Source organism: Protomyctophum parallelum, assembly GCF_964188405.1.
Source record: "Protomyctophum parallelum genome assembly, chromosome: 6".
NCBI lineage: Eukaryota > Metazoa > Chordata > Actinopteri > Myctophiformes > Myctophidae > Protomyctophum > Protomyctophum parallelum.
This window is the reverse complement of record NC_139701.1, coordinates 46,005,526-46,025,008: the sequence shown is the minus strand read 5'-3', so window position 1 is coordinate 46,025,008 and position 19,483 is coordinate 46,005,526. Positions and strand designations below refer to the sequence as shown.

The following is a 19,483-nucleotide window of genomic DNA, read 5'->3' as shown; positions in this document are numbered from 1 at the left end:
ATAGTCTCATTCTCCTGGTGTCTTTGGCAGTGTCCTGCTAGTCTCATTCTCCTGGTGTCTTTGGCAGTGTCCTGCTAGTCTCATTCTCCTGGTGTCTTTGGCAGTGTCCTGCTATAGTTTCATTCTCCTGGTGTCTTTGGCAGTGTCCTGCTAGTCTCATTCTCCTGGTGTCTTTGGCAGTGTCCTGCTATAGTCTCATTCTCCTGGTGTCTTTGGCAGTGTCCTGCTATAGTCTCATTCTCCTGGTGTCTTTGGCAGTGTCTCTGCTATAGTCTCATTCTCCTGGTGTCTTTGGCAGTGTCCTGCTAGTCTCATTCTCCTGGTGTCTGTGACAGTGTCCTGCTAGTCTCATTCTCCTGGTGTCTGTGACAGTGTCCTGCTAGTCTCATTCTCCTGGCTGCTATTTTCTGGCTCACCCTTCATGGTAATCCCTCATACAGAGACTTGTTAGTGACATGTACAGCCTTGCTGATCAGTGGCGTGCACAGATAGACACTAGGGGTGCTAGAGCACCCCCTGCCCTTTTGGCAATGTGCTCTTTAAAAAAAAATGAAAAAAAATGAAATAAAACGTTAGATAGATTTCAACCTTACTACTGCTTTGTACTACTAGGACTAAGACTAAAACATATGTTAAACAAATAAAAAATAAAGTTTGATGAAAAATTTATAATAATTATATAATAATATAATAAATTAATAATTTACATTTGGGGGATATCTTTCACAATAATGAATAAAACATGTTCTAGACATTCTAATGATCACAAAAAAACATATATTACAATTATTGTACGTACTTTTATTAGGGTTAAAGGTCAAAAGTCCAAGAGTCCAGACATTTTTAATTTGTGTGAATTTCAGCCTCTGTGGGGGGTATTTATATGCAAATATCATGACCAATGGCATTGAAATGGCATTGCAATGAACATCACTGATGACGTTTAGGTGAAAAAAGAACAGAAAAAAATAAAAATAATTTAGTAATTAATAAAAAGAAAATTGTTGCTAAAAAGCAACGCTGGGTCTTAGAGGGTTATTTGTAGTGTGTGGACCATGCGGTGACATTGATCAAATAGGCTATTGATAAAAAAACGCTTCTACTATATTATTTAGGCCCCCACAATCTAAAGCTATGTTTCTATGTCAGTGGTTCTTCGATAAAAAAAATAGCAGACCTACAAGGTCGTATATAGCGCACCACTCGGTGCCGCGCTATGAGCTTGTAGATCTGCTATTTTTCAATAGCTAAAGCACCAAAATGGGTTCCCGCCCCAAAATGCGCTGCACAAGGTGCCCTTTTTTTCACTTGAGCACCTGCCCCTCTAAATGTCTGTGCACGCCACTGCCTCATACAGAGACTTGTTAGTGACATGTAGGCTACAGTCTTGCTGATGTTAAGTACTGCGTGCAGTCAGTGGCGTGGTGGTGAATGGGGGTGGTGTAGTGGTGAATGGGGGTGGTGTAGTGGTGAATGGGGGTGGTGTAGTGGTGGTGTAGTGGTGGTGTAGCCAGTGGCGTGGTGGTGAATGGGGGTGGTGTAGTGGTGAATGGGGGTGGTGTAGTGGTGAATGGGGGTGGTGTGGTGGTGAATGGGGGTGGTGTAGTGGTGAATGGGGGTGGTGTAGTGGTGAATGGGGGTGGTGTGGTGGTGAATGGGGGTGGTGTAGTGGTGAATGGGGGTGGTGTAGTGGTGTAGTGGTGGTGAATGGTGTAGTGGTGGTGAATGGTGTAGTGGTGTAGTGGTGGTGAATGGTGTAGTGGTGTAGTGGTGGTGAATGGTGTAGTGGTGTAGTGGTGGTGAATGGTGTAGTGGTGTAGTGGTGGTGAATGGTGTAGTGGTGTAGTGGTGGTGAATGGTGTAGTGGTGTAGTGGTGGTGAATGGTGTAGTGGTGTAGTGGTGGTGAATGGTGTAGTGGTGGTGAATGGTGTAGTGGTATAGTGGTGGTGAATGGGGGTGGTGTAGTGGTGAATGGGGGTGGTGTAGTGGTGTAGTGGTGGTGAATGGTGTAGTGGTGTAGTGGTGGTGAATGGGGGTGGTGTAGTGGCGTATATTCATTTTACACGTCAGGGTATTTACGCTCTCCCCCGGTTGATCGCCGACACGCACAGCTGTCCTAAAACAAAATATATATATATTCCATTCGAAGCTTGAGTTCCACCAGTCGTTGCGTGCCTTGCTGGGTACCATCTTCAACCGCTTATCCGTAGTTGGGTCGCGGGGGCCACGGCTTCAGCAGAGAGCTCTAGACTTCCCTCTCCAGAGCAACATTAGTGACTGTCCTCCTGGGGGATCCCGAGGCGTTCCAAGGCCAGTGTGGAGATGTGATCCCTTCGTCTGGTCCTGGGTCTGCTCGGGGTCTCCTGCCCCAAACACCTCAGCTGGATAACACTGTGGTTAAAAAAACAAACAAACAGAGGATTTCCTTGAAAACAACAGACAGTTGGTGGATCAGGATGTGACTTTGAGGTCGTCTCTAGTTCCGTTTCCTTTGCGACTGCAACTCACCTGTTTCTACACAACATGGTGCTGTGCGCTGTCATTTGAAAGCGTCCGGTGAGAACACTCACGTTAGTTGTTCCAGTTGTTGCTGTTGCTCGTCATGGCTGCCAGTTCCCACCTGACGTTGTGTGGGAGTCCAGACTGCTCCAGACCGTACTGAATAACTGCTAGCTTACATAATGTCTTGAGGCTAGGACTGAAGTCTAAGACATACAGGTCACCAGAGGATGTGTGTCTGTATGTTCCATTGACTGGAATCATTTTGTTTCCTCCAAAGAGGATGATGCAATCTCCCACCATGCAACAGCACATCCTAGACTGTGGAGTAGGGCCATTCCCCTTAGGCTCAACCTTCTCCCAGGAGAAGGTCTCTGGACTGAATTCCCACACATCATTTAAGTTTCCTCTCGTATCCATACCACCATATATGTACAGCTCTCCATGGTAGGTAAAGGCTGAATGATCAAAGTGTCCTCCTGGTAGAAGCTGTGTAGAAGGTGTGTCCAGCCAGAGGTTGGTCTCTGTGTCAAACACTCTGATGGTGGTGTTGTACTGACCCCACCCCTTGCCCCCAAATACAAACATCTTTGTCCCGTCGACATCAAATGCATAAAGGACGTTGCAGTAACCTTGGTTAGTCCGCCCTCCACAGAGGTAAACGGTGTCTTCAATCAGCACAGCTGTGTGGCCATCACGCACGGATGGAACCTCATGGAGACGTTCTCTTCCAGTCGTCACAGGAGACAAATTCCAGCACAAAGACACTGTGTTGAAGACGTGAACTTCAACCTGGTCACTGTTGTTCCCGTTACTGTTGCTCCCTCCGATCGCGTACACCAACAACGTCATCTTGATGACATCAGACTTACGTCCAAATATGGAGTTCCACCCAGCCTGGTGGAGATATGCTCTCTACTGGACACACATTTCACCTTCATTAGTGTGGTTGCAGAGACAACCACACTATAGTAATCATTCATTAGTGTGGTTGCAGAGACAACACTATAGTAATCATTCATTAGTGTGGTCGAGACCACAAAATGTAACGAACGGGACACATTAGCATTTATTTCACCATCAGTAAATGCTGCATTCGTGGTCTGGAGAGGGCAGTTGTTTTACAGACGGGTAAAAGGGCAGGGTCTGAAGCCCCCTTTGATGGCTATGTGTGCACAACCCTGCTGCATTGTGTGTGTCGGCCATGCTCTGTATCAGAAAGACGGCTGAATAAACATTCCACTCCTCACCAACATAGCGGCACAAATTGTCAAATGGCAGTCGAGACCCACATGCGTAAACACCATCATATTTTGATTACAAAACATTGATGTATTTAAATCAACAGAGACACATCATTAAGTTTATAGAGTTTATTAGGATCACTGCTCGCTGCTATACATACCTGTAACAACAGAGGATATTCCCCGTACGCGATCCCAAATGTTTAACCCATTCTGACCAGATCAGATTCATACGAGGTTTCCACTGGGACACACACTGGTCTGATTAACCCATTCTGACCTGAGATCAGATTCATACGAGGTTTCCACTGGACACATACTTGTCTGATTAACATAAAAACATGACATTAACTCAGTCAGACAATTACAAAACAATTACATTAAAACGGAAAACAAAGTCAATATGCTTTCATTCAGACAATATCAATACAGTCCTTACAATTTATTATTCATAGTATAAGGTTTTCACTGTGATTTATTGATTTTATTATTATTATTTTATGTTTTGTTGCATCATGCACTGATTCTAAACCAAAGACTGCTGGGGGAAAAATAAATACAAAATCACAACAACATTATGATTCAGTGATTTGGTCACTTCGGGCGCGTTCGGAAATGCGCTCCGGGAATGTGGTCAGTTTGTTGAGTGTGGTGGGCGGTGACGTCACAGAGTGTGTTCAGTGTGCCTTATTTACGAACGACCACAGCTGTGGTTAGGGTCGCTCAGTGGACGACCCCAGCTTCAGGGTTAGGGTCTCTCAGTGGACGACCCCAGCTTCAGGGTTAGGGTCGCTCAGTGGACGACCCCAGCTTCAGGGTTAGGGTCGCTCAGTGGACGACCCCAGCTTCAGGGTTAGGGTCTCTCAGTGGACGACCCCAGCTTCAGGGTTAGGGTCTCTCAGTGGACGACCCCAGCTTCAGGGTAGGTTCTCTCAGTGCGGGCACTCGGCACACCCGGTGCGCAACGCACTAGATTTTCGAACACACCGAGTGCACTGAATAAACGAACGACAAGAGATCACAGCAGTGCGTTCAGGGAGCATTTCTGAACGGATGTGCAGCACAGCTACAGCACGGTACGGATGCATGTGCACACAGACTACCGAGTCAAGACAGTGGAGGGGGTCGAGTCCAACGGGAGGCGAGGCCGAGTCGAGGCCGAGTATGGGAGGCTGTCGAGACCCGAGACCAAATATAATAATATTTTTCTCATTTGATACAGAAAACACTGTGAGTGCCTTCCTTAATGGTTTCCGAGACCGAGTCAAGTCAGGGGAAATACAAAATGAGGACTCGATGCGATCGAGTCGAGGACTCGTGTACTACAACGCTAGAGAGCCACGTACCCTGCACATGTCTGCTTCTTTGCATCACAGGTTTATACAAGTGAGCAAGTGTGAACAAGTGTGCAAATGTGTTGTCGTCTCTCTCACACACAGGTTCCCCGCGGCGGGCACACCTTCGCGCACAGACGCGTCAGAAGAACCCGATGTCCTTCTTCTTCTTCTTCGTGGGGTTTTTAGACAGCTGGTGGATGGAAAAGAAGCGGACAGCTTCCCGGAAACGCTCTCCTCCTCCGCGTCAGTCAGCCGCCGGGGGGCGGAGCTTCTTTCCCATCCACCAGCTGTCTAAAAACCCCATGAAGAAGAAGGGCGTCAGGCAGTGTTGTTTTTGGCAGCAAATTTCTATTTTAGTTTAGTCATAGTCTTTGGACTGAAACTTCATTTAGTTTTAGTCACATTTTAGTCACCTGGAATGTCTTAGTGTTAGTCTAGTTTTAGTCGACTAAATGTCATAAGATTTTAGTCGACTAAATCTCACAGTTGATTTAGTCGACTAAAATGTATTTTGGCGGGGCTTGATGCCGTCGTAATGAGTGTTTTTACACTTGCTGAAAATAGCCGATCTACAAGCTCACAACGCGTCGCGTTGCAACCAAGTGTAAAATGACTTATACTGGATCTCTTGTCCACTAGTCCATTCCTAACATTTTAGTCTAGTTTTTATTTGTCGACGAAATTGTCAATACATTTAGTCTTATAGTTTCAGTCATCGTAGCTTAGTTTTCATTTGTTTTTGTCAGTGAAAATAGGTAGTCGACGGACATTTTTTGTTTTAGTCGACAAAAACAACACTGGCCAGTAGGCTAGGCTGTGCTATCTGCACTGCAGACACCTTCAATTAAAAACATCCAGCTTCAGTATACTGTACGTAATTCAAGGCATTCCTTGAATGTTTTAATTCGTTTTAAAACTAGACTAAAACTATAATCTAAAAGCTAAACTAAAATCTAGTAATTTCCTATGAAAACAAACCTGTCTCCTCCTATTTTTTTTTATTTTTTATCCCACGATTTTGTAACCCATTTTTCACCCCTGTGTCAATCATCTAATGTGATCCTGGGCTCTACACACCCTCCACCAACCTAGTCCCCATATATGGGGGACAAGGGGAGACCAACCTAGTCCCCATATATGGGGGACAAGGGGAGAGCAACGGACTTGAACTCATGCTTCCTTCATGCCTGAGTGTCCAAGTTGCTCCTTTACACCTGACAGGGGGGAGTTTCCCTGGTTGGACGTAGCGCGTGGAAGGAACACGTTATTCCAACCAGTTCCTTTCCCCTCCATCAGGCGCCCCGGCTGGCCAGGGGGAGGCAGTTTATGGAGACCAGGATTACTGCATGTTTTTGTGAGGGTACCTACCCTATGGGACACGGGGAGAACATGTGAGGGTACCTACCCTAGGGGACACAGGGAGAACATGTGAGGGTACCTACCCTAGGGGACACGGGGAGAACATGCAAACTCCACACAGAAAGGCCCTTTCGCCAAGTCTCCTCCTACTTTAATGTAAAATAAAGTGTGCGCACCAAAATAATACAGGGGTCATAATTTATCACTGGCTTTGTTTGTCAACATTCCATGTCTGCCGTGTAATATAATGGTCGTACAACATGGCTGCTGGACAATTAGCGGAAACACACACACACACACACACACACACAGAGCTAGCCCTGAACGACCACAACAGTCTCTTCAAAGAGACATAACAGTTGGACTCCTAATATATTATGCCATACATAGTGTGGTAGTAAATCAGTGTCGTACACATTGTGAAGAAAACCACCTGGAGATTGACATTCAGTAATTGGGTCTTAATTAACCCATTTTGGGGCGGGAAAACCCCCTTTGGTGTTTCAAGCATTCCGTTATACTTTAGCTATTGACAAATAGCAGATCTACAAGTTCATAGCGCGCCACCGAGTGGCGCGCTATGAACTTGTAGGTCTGCTATTTTTGAAAGATCGTAAAAAAATGCGGCACAAATCTTTTGAATAGGTATATATTAACCGTCAGGCCTAAATGGGTTAATGATCAAAATAAGAACATTGTAATGGAGCGTAAAATGCAATGCACCTTTTTCTGGACTGCCTAAGAAAACAACTGACAGATTACAACTTGTCCAAAATGCAGCAGCCACAGTTTTAACTAGAACTAAGATGAGAGAACATATTACTCCAGTTTTGGCATCACTGCACTGGCTTCCGGTTGTTTTTAAAATTATTTTACTTGTCTATAAAGCTCTCAATGGTCTCGCACCTTCCTACCTACATGACTGCCTGCCTAAATATGTCCCAAACCGCCCCCCTAAGGTCTTCCACTGCTGGCCTGCTCGCTTTGCCTAAAAACAAATGGCAACTAAAAAATACGGGGAAGCAGCTTTTTGCTTCTACGGGCCGTCGGCATGGAACAAGCTCCCACTGTACCTTCGTCAGGCAGCCTCTGTAGACATTTTTAAAGCTCAGCTCAAGACCCACTTCTACAACATTGCTTTTAATTTATCTTTTATTTTTTTGTTATTCATGTCCTCACTGTATTGCATTACTGTCGTTGCCTTGCTTTTCTTTTATTCTCCATTGTTCTGTAAAGCACTTTGAGCTGCATTTCATGTCATGAAAGGTGCTATACAAATAAAGTTTTATTATTATTATTAAAACAGAAAATCTAACATTTGCCACGGACAGGTTTAGTGCGTGTCTCTTCTATAGTAGGTAGTGTTTACTTTTATGTCATTTGAAGTCTTAGTACTGTTGTGTTGTGTCCTAAAAATCTAAATAAAATATGTAAAAAAAAAAAGAAAAAAAAAAAAGAAATGCCACAGAAGAGAGACCACGTCTTTGCCACCGGCACATTTGTCCCTGTACGGACATATTAGTGACCTTTGACCCCTGTACGGACATGTTGGTGACCCCTGCCCCCTGTAGGACATATTGGTGACCCCTGGTCCAGGTGAAGGTCAGTGTGGAGGTTGTTTTTATGGTCAGTGGTCCGTGACCCTCTGCTCTCCTCCTCTCCTCCTCCATCGCGGTGATGTTTCAGGGCTAGCTCCAGTACTGAGGATGAAATGAGACATATATGGTTCCAGTTATAAGATCTTATAGGTCAGGCAGTCTAAGGCAGAACTGCACGGCCTGGTATTCCTAAACCAACCTTAAAAGTGTGGAATGCACTTCCCATTGCAGTCAGAACTGCAGCATCACTCCCAATCTTCCGCCGTAGTCTGAAAACCCACCTTTTTAGACTCCATCATGGCCTATAGCACTTACCCTACCCCCTTATATAGCATTTCTGTAGACTTAGATAGCATCTGATACAGACTTATAGCATGTTATGTAGACGGCACTATAATTGCATTGTATATAGTCATAGCACGCCATAGTACATATGTATAGCATAGTAGTATATATATAGTTTATATGTATAGTATGTATAGTCAGTTTATATGTATAGTTTATATACAGTATATAGTATGTATAGTCTCATAATATAGATATTCCACTGTTACTTTCTTAGCTTACGCATGTTTTATGATAAATGCTTTTGTGATGTATTCCCATGCTTTTGTTCTTGATTATTGTAAGTCGCTCTGGATTAAGAGCGTCTGCTAAATGCCTAAATTGTAAATTGTAAAATTGTAATTATGCTTAAATGGTTAAAACTGACCTTATTCCTAACCTTAACCTCAGTAAAACTATGTATAAACCTGACCTTATTCCTAACCTTAACCTCAGTAAAACTATGTCTAAACCTGACCTTAACCTCAGTAAAACTATGTCTAAACCTAACCTTAACCTCAGTAAAACTATGTCTAAACCTAACCTTAACCTCAGTAAAACTATGTCTAAACCTAACCTCATTCCTAACCTTAACCTTAGTAAAACTATGTCTAAACCCAACCTTAACCTCAGTAAAACTATGTCTAAACCGAACCTTATTAACCTCAGTAAAACTATTTCTAAACCTAACCTTAACCTCAGTAAAACTATGTCTAAACCTAACCATATTAACCTCAGTAAAACTATGTCTAAACCTGACCTTAACCTCAGTAAAACTATGTCTAAACCTAACCTTAACCTCAGTAAAACTATGTCTAAACCTGACCTTATTCCTAACCTTATTAACCTCAGTAAAACTATGTCTAAACCTAACCTTAATTATTTCTAACCTTAACCTCAGTAAAACTATGTCTAAACCTAACCTTAACCTCAGTAAATCTATGTCTAAACCTAACCTTAATTATTTCTAACCTTAACCTCAGTAAAGAATAAATAACTGCGGCACCGAGCATCATTAGTTTTATGCACAAAAAACATTCCTTGGGCTAAAAACGGCCTCAGCCGTCGATCACCAACATGTGATGAGGTCATCACCAACATGTGATGAGGTCATCACCAACATGTGATGAGGTCATCACCAACATGTGATGAGGTCATCACACTTGGAAAAGTGTCCATATAATGTCTGTCACTCATTAGATAAGAGTTCAACCCGCTCACAGTCACAGGTCATAGGTCACAGGTCATAATGTGGGGTGTAGGGAGCAGTGCAAACCACCAGGGGGAGCCGCATGTCTTCAAATGAACCACAAGCTGCTGCTGTCTTCTCTGCGTGTGCGTGTGTGTGAGGAACCATATTAACTCGTTGGAGTGAAATGAGCACTGATAATATTGTGCCATGTGTCCCCCCCCCCTCCCCCTCCCCCCTGCTGTGTTTCTATGGCAACGGTAAACAACAGCTGTTGCCCCCCCCCTCACCCCCCCCCCCCCCCCCACACACACACACACACACTGTGCTCCAATCTGCAAACTAAGCCTCTTTTCCTTAAGGCAATTAACACTATCCTCCACACACACACACACACACACACACACACACACACACACACACACACACACACACACACACACACACACACACACACACACACACACACACACACACACACACACACACACACACACACACACACACACACACACACACACACACACACACACACACACACACACACACACACACACTATTGTTTTCAGATTAAAGTATAGTATACGTGTAAGTCAGTGGTTCTCAAAGTGTGGTTGGGGGTCCTCAGGGGGCCCTCAGGGGGCCCTCAGGGGGTCCTCAGGGGGTCCTCAGGGGGCCCTCAGGGGGTCCTCAGGGGGTCCTCAGGGGGCCCTCAGGGGGTCCTCAGGGGGTCCTTGAGGGTCTTCCTGTGGGACCCCCATGCAGTGGAACCACTTTAACCCATTCTGACCTGAGATCAGATTCACACGAGGTTTCCACTGGACACACACTGGTCTGATTAACCCATTCTGACCTGAGATCAGATTCACACGAGGTTTCCACTGGACACACACTGGTCTGATTAACCCTGTTCAACTCAGGCCGCTAGAAAATAGCCAATATACAAGCTCATGGTGCCGCGACAACGTGATGCTTTGTGAGCTTGTGGATCGGCTACACATTTGAATAGTTTTAACACAACAAATCTGCTCTGAATAAACTACAACTATGATTCATAACTAAGCATCATGTTATACTGTATAGCTATTGAAACATCTACATTTATAGATCTACAACTATGACTACTGGTCACTGATTGCTACCTGTATCTACAGCAGATCTAGAGATCTACACTAACTACTGGTCACTTACCGTTCTGCTTAGCCAAGGAAAGGCTGCAACGAGACCAGGGGGGGCAGTCAGACAGATATTTAACCAGGGGGGCAGTCAGACAGATATTTAACCAGGGGGGCAGTCAGACGGATATTTAACCAGGGGGACAGTCAGACAGATATTTAAACAGGGGGGCAGTCAGACAGATATTTAACCAGGGGGGCAGTCAGACAGATATTTAACCAGGGGGGCAGTCAGACAGATATTTACCCAGGGGGACAGTCAGACAGATATTTAACCAGGGGGGCAGTCAGACAGATATTTAACCAGGGGGGCAGTCAGACAGATATTTACCCAGGGGGGCAGTCAGACAGATATTTAACCAGGGAGGGCAGTCAGACAGATATTTACCCAGGGGGGGCAGTCAGACAGATATTTAACCAGGGGGGCAGTCAGACAGATATTTAACCAGGGGGGCAGTCAGACAGATATTTAACCTGGGGGGCAGTCAGACAGATATCTAACCAGGGGGGCAGTCAGACAGATATTTAACCAGGGGGGCAGTCAGACAGATATTTAACCAGGGGGGCAGTCAGACAGATATTTAACCAGGGGGGGCAGTCAGACAGATATTTAACCAGGGGGGCAGTCAGACAGATATCTAACCAGGGGGGCAGTCAGACAGATATTTAACCAGGGGGGCAGTCAGACAGATATTTAACCAGGGGGGCAGTCAGACAGATATTTAACCAGGGGGGCAGTCAGACAGATATTTAACCAGGGGGGCAGTCAGACAGATATTTAATCAGGGGGACAGTCAGACAGATATTTAACCAGGGGGGGCAGTCAGACAGATATTTAACCAGGGGGGCAGTTAGACATATATTTAACCAGGGGGGCAGTCAGACAGATATTTAACCAGGGGGGCAGTCAGACAGATATTTAACCAGGGGGGCAGTCAGACAGATATTTAACCAGGGGGGCAGTCAGACAGATATTTAACCAGGGGGGCAGTCAGACAGATATTTAACCAGGGGGGCAGTCAGACAGATATTTAACCAGGGGGGCAGTCAGACAGATATTTAACCAGGGGGGCAGTCAGACCATAGAGTATATATATCTATAGAGAAGACACCCGAGTTCTCCTCCCATCCACTTGCATTGAGTTGCTCAAAAGCGCATGAGGCGGATTCACTCCTCCTTCCTAGTAGGAACAGAGTGCATTCTGGGACGGATTGCAATGGTGAGTGGCCCCAAACACATGAACGCGCTGCCGTTGAACGCGCACGAGCGTCGTCCGTCGTGAACGTGTACAATGATAGTCAACGGACAGCGCGTTCATGTGGTTGGGGCCAGGCTGCAATACCTTCATTCGGCCACTATGTCCATTTCGCCTCAAGATTTCCTCTGGGTGCCTTCTCTATAAATATATATACTCTAAGAGTCAGACAGATATTCTGTGAAGCCACTAAGGAAATCCTGACTTCCTGAAAGTTCACATAATGGCCTGTTGTGGCGCTGTCTGTCATTGAAAAAAAAACCCATAGCTCCATAGAGATCCATGTATTTGGGCCCAACTTCACCTAGACTGTATTACCTTAATAAACATGGTCATGAATACTTTCTGCTTCCAGTCAATAGTTTAAAGTCTCATTTCTCATGTCATATTATTCTTTTTTGGAAAATTATGGTCCCATTTATAAAATAAATGACCATAAAGTCGAGTATGTTCTGAGGGGCGTGGCTACCGTTACAGTCTATGATCGGGAGCCACCCCCAACCACCCCCCCCCCCCCCCCCGTTCGAGTCAAAATACGTAGTACGTACTGGTTTCTCCTCCTGGGGGTCCGGGGCCACTTTGGACTTGTTGGGTCTGGGTTTGGAGGGAGGGGTCGGCGTCAGAACCTCCCCCTCGGGCTCCGGTAAGCTCCTCCCCCCAGACGAAGGCCCCGCCTCCACCTGGGGAGGGGTCTGAGGAGGGGAGCGGTTCCTCAGGAGGGTGGAGAGGACTGGAGAAGAGGAGACAAGGGAAGGAAGGAAGGAAGGAAGGAAGAAAGAAAGAAAGAAAGAAAGAAAGAAAGAAAGAAAGAAAGAAAGAAAGAAAGAAAGAAAGAAAGAAAGAAAGAAAGAAAGAAAGAAAGAAAGAAAGAAAGACAGAAAGGAAATAAGGTCAGTCTGAAGTTGCCGTTGAATATACAGAAAGAAAGTTGAAATGAAATATGGAGAGATACATGTGACTAAATTTGACTGAGGGGCTGCTATTGGATTTTTTTGAATTTTGAAAGCAATGAATCATAGCTTCAAATTGACATATTGGTTGTTCAGTTTGACCCATCAGTTTAGGAGATATGGCTTATAGAGTAATGTCTGGCAGAGAAACAGCGAGTTGAGAAAACAGGCTTGAAAGGTGGACTCCAACATTACACCTATAGCTAGATGTTTCCTATTTATTTCATATTTACATGTCTTCTGTGGTCTCTAACATTACACCTAGCTACATGTTTAAGCATTTATTTCATATTTACATGTCTTATGTGGTCTCTAACATTACACCTAGCTACATGTTTAAGCATTTATTTCATATTTACATGTCTTCTGTGGTCTCTAACATTACACCTATAGCTACATGTTTAAGCATTTATTTCATATTTACATGTCTTCTGTGGACTCTAACATTACACCTATAGCTACATGTTTAAGCATGTATTTCTTATTCACATGTCTTCTGTGGTCTCTAACATTACACCTAGCTACATGTTTAAGCATTTATTTCATATTTACATGTCGATTTCAGCTCTGACATTTATTTCAGACATGCTCTAGTATGTGAAGAGTCTACCTGTGCTACGAAAAAAGACAAATACATTTGTTTTTCTCCTCTGGTGAAAATCTGGAGTTTGCGCATTTCTGCCCTACAGGGACCATATGGAGAGATACAGGGTTTCTGCCCTACAGGGACGATATGGAGAGATACAGGGTTTCTGCCCTACAGGGACCATATAGAGAGATACAGGGTTTCTGCCCTACAGGGACGATATGGAGATTTACAGGGTTTCTGCCCTACAGGGACCATATGGAGAGATACAGGGTTTCTGCCCTACAGGGACGATATGGAGAGATACAGGGTTTCTGCCCTACAGGGACCATATAGAGAGATACAGGGTTTCTGCCCTACAGGGACCATATAGAGAGATACAGGGTTTCTGCCCTACAGGGACGATATGGAGAGATACAGGGTTTCTGCCCTACAGGGACCATATGGAGAGATACAGGGTTTCTGCCCTACAGGGACGATATGGAGAGATACAGGGTTTCTGCCCTACAGGGACCATATGGAGAGATACAGGGTTTCTGCCCTACAGGGACCATATGGAGAGATACAGGGTTTCTGCCCTACAGGGACCATATGGAGAGATACAGGGTTTCTGCCCTGTAGGGACCATATGGAGAGATACAGGGTTTCTGCCCTGTAGGGACCATATGGAGAGATACAGGGTTTCTACCCAAGGACACTTCCACATGTAGACAGGAGGAGCCGACCGGATTCGAACCGCCGACCCATGGATCATTGGACGACCTGCTCTACCTCCTGAGCCACAGCCGGCCCGCTACAGTCCAGTACCTTCTCTGGTGGCCTTGGGTTATGGGTCAGGGTTTAGGGTTCAGGGGTTAAAGGTCAGTTAGGGGTCAAGGTTCAGGGTCCAGGGGTCATAGGTCAGAGTACCTTCCCTGGTGACGGTCTCGGCGGCGTCCATGGCCTTGCCGCTGAGGTCCTCCACCAGGTGGTCCATGGTGGACTCGTGGCGCAGGAAGATGGGACGCACCACGCGGCTGTAGAGGACCTGGGAGCCGTTCCACGCCACGGGGGCCATGCACCACAGGAGGAAGAGACACTGTGTGGAGAAACATCTGGATGAAACATCTGGATGAAACATCTGGAGCCATGCACCACAGGAGGAAGAGACACTGTGTGGAGAAACATCTGGATGAAACCTCTGGATGAAACATCTGGATGAAACATCTGGAGCCATGCACCACAGGAGGAAGAGACACTGTGTGGAGAAACATCTGGATGAAACCTCTGGATGAAACATCTGGAGCCATGCACCACAGGAGGAAGAGACACTGTGTGGAGAAACATCTGGATGAAACATCTGGAGCCATGCACCACAGCAGGAAGAGACACTGTGTGGAGAAACATCTGAGAAGCCGTTTCACGACACAGAGGCCATGCACAGTAACAGGCCCACACTGCCAATCACGTGTTTTCACGTTGTTTAGTTTGTTTAGTTTGTTTTTAAGGATGGCAGACTCCTATTATCATTTCATGGTCATCATTCATAGGATTATTTTCATGGATTCATGGAAATGAATGCCCAATAAGGCTGGTCGTATTAAAAGCGACAGTAGATCTGACAGTGTAGTAGAAAGTAGATCTATAGATCATGCGTACCTTAAAGGAGTAGTATAAAGGGAACCAGATGATATATAGATCAGGTGTGTTACCTTAAAGGATTAGTATAAAGTGAACCAGATGATATATAGATCAGGTGTGTTACCTTAAAGGCGTAGTATAAAGTGAACCAGATGATATATAGATCAGGTGTGTTACCTTGAAGGCGTAGTAGAAAGTAGATCTATAGATCATGCGTACCTTAAAAGCGTAGTAGAAAGGGAACCAGAACAGGAAGATGTCAGAGAAGAACTCGGCCACGCTGAAGATTCCGTAGACGACCCAGTAGGTCAACCATTTGGTGTCATCCTCCTTAGACTCACTCTCTATGGCTTTGATCCTACAACACACACACACACACACACACACACACACACACACACACACACACACACACACACACACACACACACACACACACACACACACACACACACACACACACACACCAGTGTTGTTTTTGGCAGCACATTTTTTTTTTATTTTAGTTTTACATTTAGTCTTTTGAATAGTTTTCATTTAGTTTTAGTCACATTTTAGTCACCTGGAATGTCTTAGTGTTAAGGTCATTACACACTGGCGAATTGGCGACGCGATATATTCGTGCGAATAATTCGCATTTAAAATGTACGAAAATGCGACCGTTTTCGCTTTTATTTGTTCGCTCTGGTGTCGTATTTTGCAGAGATTCGCAGGCGAACTGCAACATGCAATATTTCGCATTTTCAGATCGCTTATTCGCATCGCGTCGCTAATTCGCCAGTGTGTAATGACCTTTAGTCTAGTTTTAGTCGACTAAATGTCACGCAATTTTACTCGACTAAATCTACAGTTGATTTAGTCGACTAAAATGTATTTTGTCGGGCCTTGATGCTGTCGAAATGACAGATTTTACACTTGCTGAAAATAGCCGATCTACAAGCTCACAACGCGTCGCATTGTGAGCTTGTAGATCGGCTATTTTCAGCATGCAACCAAGTGTAAATTCACTTATACTGGATCTCTTGTCTACTAGTCCATTTTAGTCTATAGTTTTTATTTCTTGATGAAATTGTCAGTATATTTAGTCTTAGTTTTAGTCATCATAGCTTAGTTTTCATTTAGTTTCTATTCATTTTTTGTCTGTGAAAAAATGTAGTCGACGAACATTTTTCGTCTTAGTCTTAGTCGACGAAAACAACACTGACACACACGCCATCTTGTTTCAATATTTTACCGGTCTTTCCACAATAGTAGTCTTTTAACCCTTTTGCCCTGCTGTCTGCTTTGAGGCAGGACTCCAGAGAAGAAGGGAAGATATAGCCTCATTGTCAGCTCTGTAGCAGTGGCCGGAAAACTGTGTTCTTCTGGATCGGACTAGTGAAGAAACACGGGGAAGGTTGCCGTATATTAGATTAGTCGATGGGTGGACTAGTGTAGAAACACAGGGAAGGTTGCCGTATATTAGATCAGTCGATGTGTGGACTAGTGTAGAAACACAGGGAAGGTTGCCGTATATAAGATTAGTCGATGGGTGGACTCGTGTAGAAACACAGGGAAGGTTGCCGTATATTAGCTTAGTCGATGGGTGGACTAGTGAAGAAACACAGGGAAGGTTGCTGTTTATTAGATTAGTCGATGGGTGGACTAGTGAAGAAACACAGGGAAGGTTGCCGTATATTAGATCAGTCGATGGGTGGACTAGTGTAGAAACACAGGGAAGGTTGTCATATATTAGATTAGTCGATGGGTGGACTAGTGTAGAAACACAGGGAAGGTTGCCGTATATTAGATTAGTCGATGGGTGGACTAGTGTAGAAACACAGGGAAGGTTGCCATATATTAGATCAGTCGATGGGTGGACTAGTGTAGAAACACAGGGAAGGTTGCCGTATATTAGATCAGTCGATGGGTGGACTAGTGTAGAAACACAGGGAAGGTTGCCGTATGTTAGATCAGTCGATGGGTGGACTAGTGTAGAAACACAGGGAAGGTTGTCGTATATTAGATTAGTCGATGGGTGGACTAGTGTAGAAACACAGGGAAGGTTGCCGTATATTAGATTAGTCGATGGGTGGACTAGTGTAGAAACACAGGGAAGGTTGCCGTATATTAGATCAGTCGATGGGTCGACCAGTGAAGAAACACGGGGGAAGGCTAGTGTAGAAACACAGGGAAGGTTGCCGTATATTAGATCAGTCGATGGGTGGACTAGTGTAGAAACACAGGGAAGGTTGACGTATGTTAGATCAGTCGATGGGTGGACTAGTGTAGAAACACAGGGAAGGTTGCCGTATATTAGATCAGTCGATGGGTGGACTAGTGTAGAAACACAGGGAAGGTTGCTGTATATTAGATCAGTCGATGGGTGGACTAGTGTAGAAACACAGGGAAGGTTGCCGTATATTAGATCAGTCGATGGGTGGACTAGTGAAGAAACGCAGGGAAGGTTGCCGTATATTAGATCAGTCGATGGGTGGCTCTTCCAAGAGAGATTCTTAACGTGTAAAGGTTTTGGAACCACAGTGTCTTAAAGTGAACAAACAAACGCTCCTTTCTAAACGGAACAGTAGAGTCCCTGTCCCGTAACACACAATGCTCTGTTTGTTTTACTGTAGAGGAACGCCCCAGAGGGGTGGAGTTCACCACATCCGCACACTTCAGACTATGTCAATAAAGTACAAGGAAGTCACTGACACTGTACTCACTGTACTCAACTGTACTGTATACTGTAATAGAGGAAGACACACTCACTGTATCCATCCATCCATCCATCCATCCATTCATTCATTAATTCATTAATTAATTCATTCATCCATCCATCCATCCTTCCGTCCACCCACACACCCCCCCCGGTAAACTGACACCTCTTGTGGCTTAATATCGCTTTAATATCCCACTACACATTCACAGCTTATTGCTTTAATATCACATACCAACCTACAGTACAACAACAAGCATCATCATGATCATTTCACACGTTTGGTGTTTAGCAAAGCTAGTGAAGCATGTTTAGTCTATTTGTCGTTTACTTACGAGAAATATGCAGGGTAAACAAATCCAATCAGGTTGCAGAGCAGCGACGCACCGTATCCATAGACCAGATATAATCCTGTCAGTGACACCACACCTGGGAATATATGAAATATACATTTTAATATAATAAATATAATATGGTTAGTGACGGCCGGGGCACCTGTAAACATACAAGGCCTATAAACATTATATTAATCCATATACACCAGTGGTTCCCTTTTCACATCAAGGCCCATGATTTATTCTGCTTTGAGCCACGGAACCACCGTTTGATGACATTTAGCCTCTCAGACCCATCTGAGCCACGGACCACCATCTGATGACATTTAGCCTCTCAGACCCATCTGAGCCACGGACCACCATCTGATGACATTTAGCCTCTCAGACCCATCTGAGCCACGGACCACCATCTGATGACATTTAGCCTCTCAGACCCATCTGAGCCACGGAACCACCATCTGATGACATTTAGCCTCTCAGACCCATCTGAGCCACGGACCACCATCTGATGACATTTAGCCTCTCAGACCCATCTGAGCCACGGAACCACCATCTCATGACATTTAGCCTCTCAGACCCATCTGAGCCACGGAACCACCATCTGATGACATTTAGCCTCTCAGACCCATTTGAGCCACGGAACCACCATCTGATGACATTTAGCCTCTCAGACCCATTTGAGCCACGGAACCACCATCTGATGACATTTAGCCTCTCAGACCCATCTGAGCCACGGAACCACCATTTGATGACATTTAGCCTCTCAGACCCATCTGAGCCACAGACAACCATCTGATGACATTTAGCCTCTCAGACCCATCTGAGCCACGGACCACCATTTGATGACATTTAGCCTCTCAGACCCATCTGAGCCACGGACCACCATTTGATGACATTTAGCCTCTCAGACCGAAAACTCGATAACAATTATTCTACGTTCTCTAATTGTGTAGACTTATTGTAAATTAAGTAATGCAGATTGTTTAACTCACTTTTACACTCTCAAGAGTTAAACATCTTAAAGGGTCCATTTGGTTACCAACTGTCCATCATTTAGCTGGGGACCACTCAAGGACCACTGGTGGTGTCTGGACCACTGGTTGAAAACCACTGATATACACTAATCATAATGATCATAAACACAGCACCTTGCACAGAAGAGAATATATAAACATTATCCACAATAATTTGATTGATTGATTGAAATATTTATTAACAGTTTGCAGAATTACAGTACAATTCAAGCACAACTCAATCCAAAAGAATGTTAACTGTGAGTGGACGACCCAATTAAGCACTATAGGCTTGTTTA

At 44.7% G+C, this 19,483-nt stretch overlaps 2 protein-coding genes across 2 annotated transcripts in view; one reads left to right on the top strand and one right to left on the bottom strand.

The window, feature by feature from the left end:
• thop1 (thimet oligopeptidase 1) overlaps positions 1-19,483 on the top strand; it is a 417,271-nt gene that overhangs the window by 110,501 nt on the left and 287,287 nt on the right. The gene's annotated exons all lie outside the window — the stretch shown is intronic.
• The window catches only part of LOC310860026 (receptor expression-enhancing protein 6-like), a gene marked incomplete at both ends in the record, with an annotated part of 58,956 nt that overhangs the window by 21,140 nt on the left and 18,333 nt on the right, over positions 1-19,483 (bottom strand). The window contains 4 exons of the mRNA XM_083766789.1: positions 12,531-12,712; positions 14,428-14,596; positions 15,358-15,496; positions 18,172-18,265. Of these exons, the coding sequence (XP_083622915.1) occupies positions 12,531-12,712; positions 14,428-14,596; positions 15,358-15,496; positions 18,172-18,265 (584 nt within the window). The remainder of the gene's footprint in view (positions 1-12,530; positions 12,713-14,427; positions 14,597-15,357; positions 15,497-18,171; positions 18,266-19,483) is intronic.